The sequence below is a fragment of the Octodon degus genome, unplaced genomic scaffold, assembly GCF_000260255.1.
Source record: "Octodon degus isolate 3935 unplaced genomic scaffold, OctDeg1.0 scaffold00032, whole genome shotgun sequence".
NCBI classification, from domain to species: domain Eukaryota; kingdom Metazoa; phylum Chordata; class Mammalia; order Rodentia; family Octodontidae; genus Octodon; species Octodon degus.
This window is the reverse complement of record NW_004524608.1, coordinates 810,585-817,653: the sequence shown is the minus strand read 5'-3', so window position 1 is coordinate 817,653 and position 7,069 is coordinate 810,585. Positions and strand designations below refer to the sequence as shown.

General features: G+C 49.5%; 1 protein-coding gene across 1 annotated transcript in view; it reads left to right on the top strand.

Moving 5' to 3' along the window:
* The first annotated feature begins 1,893 nt into the window (after positions 1-1,893).
* The window catches only part of Prcc (papillary renal cell carcinoma (translocation-associated)), a 33,168-nt gene continuing 27,992 nt past the window's right edge, over positions 1,894-7,069 (top strand). Inside the window, exon 1 of the mRNA XM_004629724.1 lies at positions 1,894-2,650. Coding sequence (XP_004629781.1) covers positions 2,183-2,650 — 468 coding nt within the window. The 5' untranslated portion in view covers positions 1,894-2,182. The remainder of the gene's footprint in view (positions 2,651-7,069) is intronic.

Here is a 7,069-nt window from a genome sequence, read left to right as displayed (position 1 = left end):
CCAGGCAAGTGCTTATTCTACTGCGCCATCTCCCCGGCCCCTTGACAGTGTCTTTATGTACTTCAGGTTGGCTTGGAACTATGTAACTCCCAGTGATCCTCCTGCCTCAGCTTTCCGAGTGCTGGGGTTACAGGCATGTGCCACTATACCTGGCTCTGTAGTCCTAAAACTTTTTATTTATATTAAGTTGTCCTCATAAAAGTAGGACAGGGCTTCCCAGTACTCATATCCATTTTTCAAATGAAGGTGAGACTCAGCAAAAGAGTGACTACCCCAAATCATCTAGGGAATCTAGATTCCAAAGCAGGTACAGTATTAAAAATCAGGCTTATGCAGGTATATCAGCTGCAAAATCAGACCTGATAGTCTAGTTTCTCAGTATGGTCCCTGCTTTGTTATCAATGGACTTCTGGACTCCACCCTACACTTACTAAATAGAAGCTAGCTGGCTGGAATCTGGACATTCATTATTTCTTGTGATGCTTTTCCAGTGCACATTCAATTTTTCCTTATGCATGTTCAATTTTGTGGGGGTGGTTCTAGGTCTCAAACTTGGGCATGGAAGGCAAGTGCTTTACCACTGTGCTACATGTCCAGCTCTACTGAGCACAGGTGCAGAGATGGTCTGGGCAGATAGATCTAAGTAGCTGCACAAGGAAGGCAGCACGTATCAATGTAGCCGAGAGGCAGGGAGGAGAGGCAGGGAGGTGGGAAATCACATGACTCCTCTGCGGGAGGATTTAAGCTTAGGCCTCTCCCTATTGTTGGCATCATCACTGCTTCCCACCTCAGCTTCCTATCTCCTTCTTCAACAGCCTGTTAATGGGCTGAGCTCAGAATTTTCTGCTTTCTCAGAGCAGAGCAGTGGTGAACGCATAAAAGTGAATTCATATGTATAGGAAACACAGGACAGGATGGGACAAAGTGTATAAAAGAACCGGGCATCACAGGTGGACAGGGCAGATCCGGACAGGGCAGATCTGGGGCAGAACTATCTTGGGCAGGCATTAAGTTGGGTAAGGACACCAACAAATACGTGGATATGAAGGGCCCTCAGCAAGGCCTAACAGACAGCGCACACAGACAAGGGTGCTGAGGGCACTGCAGAGGGACAGGTGAAGGGCACAGGCGGCTCAGGATGGATTCTGGAGTCCTCAGAACTGTGAAGGGCACTGAAGCATAGCTGACCCCTTAATACTGGGAGCTGGGACAGGGCTGACCCCATGTCGGCAGCCTGGGTACCAGCACCATCCTTGTCTGTCTTGGTTGCAGGGGGTGGAGTGGGGTGTGGCCTGCTCCTGGAAGTGCACTCTGGTCCTGGCAAGGGAGATAGACGGCCTCCTCACTCCTGTGTCACTTATATGTCGACGAGCAGAAGTTTTAGTAGAGCTTGCTGCTTTCTGGCTTCCAGCTCAATTTCGTACAGGTCCTCTAGCCCCGGCTCTCCTTGGGCTACCTCATTCTAACGTCCAGCCTCCCCCCACCCCCCAACTCCATCGGTTTGCGAACGCCCACTTTTCCTCTAAATTCCTTTCCCCTTTCCGCTACCTTCCCAGCCTCCCTCTCTCCCGACGTCATACGCAGGTCCTAAGCACACCACGTACACGTAGCTCATCGACCTAAAAGGGTGATTCCCGGAGGACTTCTAGTACTGACGTGCTCTCGGACCAGTCTCCGCGAGGCCGCGGTGCCTGACGGGGCTTGTAGTTTCCTAGCCATTGCCAAAGACAGACAAACTACGCATCCCAGAAGTCCCTGCGTCAGAGGCGGGCTGCTGGCGGCCGCGAAGCATGACCCTTAGGCCGCCCTTGAACTACAACTCCCACCGTACCGTGCGTCGTGAGCCCCCGCCCCCCCAGGGCAGAGACAGTGGCTGTCGCCAAAAGTCTCCCTGGGAGTTGTAGTTCCTAGGTTGGTGCGGCGAGGAGGAGGCGGAGTGAGGCGGCGGCCATTAGCTGTGTGTAGTTGCCCGGGACTAGGAGCTTAAGTGAAGTGAAGCCTCATTCTGTGGAAATCTGCCGTGGCCATGGGCTCCTGCCAGGGTTAGTCCCAGAGCACGGAGCAGGCGGGGCCCCTCGGCGCCCTGCCCCGCCTAGTGTCCCGGCCTGCTAGGCCTTGGGGCATCCCCGGTCTTGAGTAGGCCTGGTCTGCCGGCAAGGGCGCCCCAAAGGCGGGAGGCGCCATGTCGCTGGTTGCTTACGCTAGCAGCGATGAGAGCGAGCCAGACGAGGGGGAGCCAGAGCCAGAGGAAGAGGAGGCAGCAGCCCCCGCGCCCGGGCCCACCTTGGGAGGCTTGTTCGCTTCCCTCCCCGCACCCAAGGGTCCGGCCTTGCTGCCCCCGCCCCCCCAGATGCTGGCCCCGGCCTTCCCCCCGCCGATGCTGTTGCCTCCTCCCTCTGGAGACCCCAGACTCCAGCCTCCTCCGCCCCTGCCCTTCGGCCTGGGAGGATTTCCCCCGCCTCCAGGCGTGAGCCCGGCTGAAGCGACGGGAGTTGGGGAGGGGATGGGCCTTGGGCTGCCGGCCCCTCGAGGCCCTGGCCTCAGCCTGCCCCCCCCTGTCGGCGGTGCCGGCCCCCCCCTGGGGCTTCCCAAGCCAAAGAAGAGGACCGAGCCGGTGAAGATCGCGGCGCCGGAGCTGCACAAGGGGGATGTGAGTATCCAGGGAGGGCACCCCAAGCTGTGTCGGGTCGGCTGTAGGAGGAACTTGTGCACTTTACGGGACTCCTGTTGACTCAGCCAGTGGCATCCTTTTACAGTGCGATTAACTGAGCTTGAGTTTGTCAGCTTCTTTGGGGATTTGGGTTGTTTGGCTGTGCAAGTTTCTCCAAGCTGGGCTTGCAGGAAGACCAGGTATCATCATCCTGTGTCAGTGACAGGCTCAGGTCTATATGCCTGGGGGTACTTGCTTCTGCTTCCCTGTCAGCATCTTCTCAGGCCGGCTTTCCCCTGCTTCCAGTACTGAGCACAGGATAATATATGACGCACGGAGAGATGACAGGTGGACAGGGCTACATAATCACCAGGCTTTTCCTCTGCCTCAGAACTTACAAGCATCAGGGCTTAGGGGGGAAAGGATAGGATTTCTGTACTATTAATTTTTAAGAGGAGTTAGAGAAGAAATGGAATATTTGATTATAAATTATTTGCCAGGCCTTGGTACTCTCAGTTATTGATACAGAACTTTGGGAGAACACATAACGTTTATAGATAAGAAATCCTAGTGTGTAAGATCTTATCTAGTGAAAGGCGGAGTGGAGGTTTAAGAGCTGAATCTAAAATTGGTTGTAGCGGCTGGTGTAGTGGTCCACATCTATAATTCCATCTACTTGGCAGGCTGAGGCAGGAGGATCACAAGTTGGAGTACAGCCTGTGCAACTTAATAAGATCTTGTCTCAAACTATAGTTTTATTTTATTTATTTATTTTATGTATTTAGTACCGGGTCTACAGGGTCTCACAACACAGATCGGACTTAGTGATTCTCCTGTTTTCAGCCTCCCAAGCGCTGAGATTACAAGTGCGCCCCAAGTGTGCCCAGTCTCAATCTACACATCCTGGGGGCAAGGCCTGCCAAGAATCAAGCCTTAGTTCTCCATCTGCCTAAGCAGTTGTTTTAATCTGCTGAGCTATCTGGCCGGCCCTTATAATTTTATATTTTGTTTGTGCCCAGTCTCAATCTACACATCCTGGGGGCAAGGCCTGCCAAGAATCAAGCCTTAGTTCTCCATCTGCCTAAGCAGTTGTTTTAATCTGCTGAGCTATCTGGCCGGCCCTTATAATTTTATATTTTGTTTGTTTATTTATTTAAGTACCAGGGATCGAATTTGAGACCTTGTGCTTGCCAGGTGCAAGGCAGGCGCTTATGTCGCTGAGCTATATCCCCAGCCCACAAACTATAATTTTAAAAATACTGGGAGCCAGGGATAGTGGTGCATCCCTGAAATCCCAGCACGTAGGAGGGTGAGGCAGGAGGGTTGCTGCGAGTTTGATGCTAATCTGGGCCACATAGTGAGTTCAAGGCTTCCTGAACTGCATAGTGAGAGCCTGTCTTAAAAAACCAAGGAACAAAAGGGCTGGGGATGTAGCTCTGGTAGAAAAAGTGCCACATTTACATGAAGCCATGTGTTCAAACCCCAGTACTACAAAAAAGCCAAAACGCAAAACAAAGAGCTAGGTCTATTTGAACCTCAAACTTAAGGCTTTTGGGATTGTCAAGCTTGGGTATTGTTTTAGATGGGTCAGACAACCTTAAGTAGTTTTCAGGTGTTGGAGCAGAACAGTACCACAGGCCTCTGCAGTGAGGGGATGTAGAAGACAGTGCATCCAGGGGCCTGGAGTTCCTTCTCTCAGCAAGGTTAGAGTTCAGCCTTTGCCTTGATCCTGCTTTTCTATAGCATTCCAGCTCTGCTTAGGGCCTTTTTTGTTCTTTCCATTGTTGTTTCTTCAACCCCTGCCCCCAATATCCTAGTATATTTGCTCTCCTTGGTTCAAGTATTGGTTTATAAAAGGAAAGTTTTTAGTGAATTCTTCCCTAATGTACCTAAACTGCCACTTCCTGTGTCTGCTGCTTCTTGCCCTCCTTCGTTTTTTCTCTGTAGCATATAACCACCATCAAACATAGCATGAGTATAATTTATTTGCTTCTCTCTAGTATACAAGGCAGGTGAAAGCAGAGATGATTACAATTTTAATTCACTGCTAGTCAACACCATGCCTGGTGTATACTTGGGACTATTTTTTTTGAGTGAATGAACTCAAATGTGCATTTTTCCTAAGGAGAGGTTTCCGAATCTCCCTTCCTGTCTTCCATGTTTTGTTTTTTTGAGGCAGGGTCTCCCTGTGTAGCTCAGGCTGGTTTGAACTCACCATGCAGCACAGGCTGGGCTCAAACTTGGCAGCAGTCTTTGTCTCTCAGCCTCCTAGGTGCTGGCATTATAGGTGAGTGACAGCATACCTCAGTCTTCCAAATGTCTTCCCATTTCATGTTCCCTTGAGCCTATCATATCTAGGTCTAGGATCTAAGACCAGCTTTCCATTGCTCCTCTGAAACTCACTATAGCCTTGATTTAACCCAGGCAGAGAAAAACCCTTGAGTGAGGCAGGAAACCAGGTAAATTTCCATGGCCTCTTGTCTTCTGTGCTCTTCCTTCTTGACTTTTATCTCATCTTGACTATGGTGTGAGGAGAATGAATGGGGAAGGTTGCACTCTCAGCCAGCCTCTTCCTTCCACAGTGACAGTAGGGACATTCATTCTAGCACTGGGAAGTATGCCTGAGAGATTGTAGAATCTTCCATCTAGGTTGGTTGCTGTGTCAGAAAACTGGAGACTTTGAATGCTGTCCCTCCTTTGTGGGCATAATTTCACCAAATTTGTGAAGTGCATAGTGACAAGGCCAACTAAGTAAAATTGTGGCCCTTGGCTGGTTGTTTTCCATTTGCTGTTAAGTTGGTAGTTTTGTTCTCTGAACACGTAGTTCCTAGGAAACACAGCCTAAGAGTGTGCAAGGTGGTCCGTGAGTGACTGTGGTCTTTGAAAGACCTGTGTCCCCTCCAGGACTGAGACCTTCTGATTCTGAGCTCCATGTCCTCCACCTAGTGGGCTCTCAGTGTTTTATGTTTGAGGGAATGAATTAGTTCCCTTTAGTAATTTCCTTTAGAGTTTTGAGGCTAGTGTAGAAGTAATTAACTGTGTGTGTGTGTTTTTTTTAAAGGTCCTGGGTTGAATTCAGAACCTTTGTACTGAGTTACTTCCGCAGGTTTTTTAATTTATTTGAGTCAGGATCTCACTAAGTCTGTGAGTTAGCCCAGAGTGGGCTCTAATTTACAATCTTTCTGCCTTGGCCTCCCATATTGCTGGAATTACAGGCATGTACTACCATGCCAGACTTAATTTGAACTCATGGTGATTCTCCTGTCTCAGCCTCCTGAGTGTTAAGAGTATATATGTGTCTTCACTGGAGCTACTTCTTGTACCTAGATCTGAGAACAGTAATAAACATGACAGACCTTGTCCAAAAAGAACTTATGATTCACTGAGGAACTTATGGTTCAAGATCAACAAACTTTTTTTTTTCTTTTTTGAGACAGGGTCTCACTGTTGTTCAGGTCTCACTGGCCTTGAATTCACAGTGATCCTCCTGCCTCAGCCTCCTGAGTCCTGGGATTACATGCACATGCCTGGCTTTTTGTTTGTTTGTTTGAGACAGAGTCTGTGCAGTTCAGGCTGGCTTTGAACTTGTCCTGATCTACCTACCTCAGTCTCCCAAGTATGAGGATTACCAACATGCGCCACCACGCCAGGCAAGTCAGAAAAGAATACTGACAATTGGTGCCCTGAGAGTGCATCTGACAGGCTGTAATCCAGTCTAGGGAGGTTAGCAAGGGCTTACCAGAGAGGGCTGTGTCTGATCAGAGATGAGGGAGGAGCAGAGTGGGGAGAAGTGCATCTGACTGAAGAAACAATACTGAGGCTGGCGAGTGAGAGAACCTCCAGGCATGGGGCTGATACACGTGGTGGGAGATGGGGCTGGAGAGGGATCCCAAACTTGTGCGAGGTACTGTGGACCTGGTGAGGGATGGGGAGACCTGGAGGACGAAGATAGATCAGGAGGGAGATTGTTAAGAGCAGAGGATTAATTGGATGTCAGGAATAAAGGAGAGGCTTCAAGGATAACCCTGTATTTCAGATCAGGCAGCTGGGAGGTCATGTCAGGAGGCAGGGTAAATCAGAGATTAATCAGCTCTCACTGGTCCACCTGTAGAAGCCACCCATGCTAAGTTAAATGGGAGCGCCTCACAAATAGTAGCACCTCAGAAAGGGCCTGGCCTCAGCTACTGGGGATTGATGGGGACTCCCAGCTCCTTTTTACACATTTCATTCATCTGTACTATAGACAGCTACCTCCACTCATCTTTTTTGCTCACATACAAATATTCATAATATTCTTTGGTATTTTGTTGCTTTAAACCTCTAGTCCACAGTGATCAGGTCCTGTGGGACCTGGTGGCCATGGGAAGGATTCTGGGATTCTCTTTCTCTCTCGTTTTTTTTTTTTTTTTTTTTTTTTTT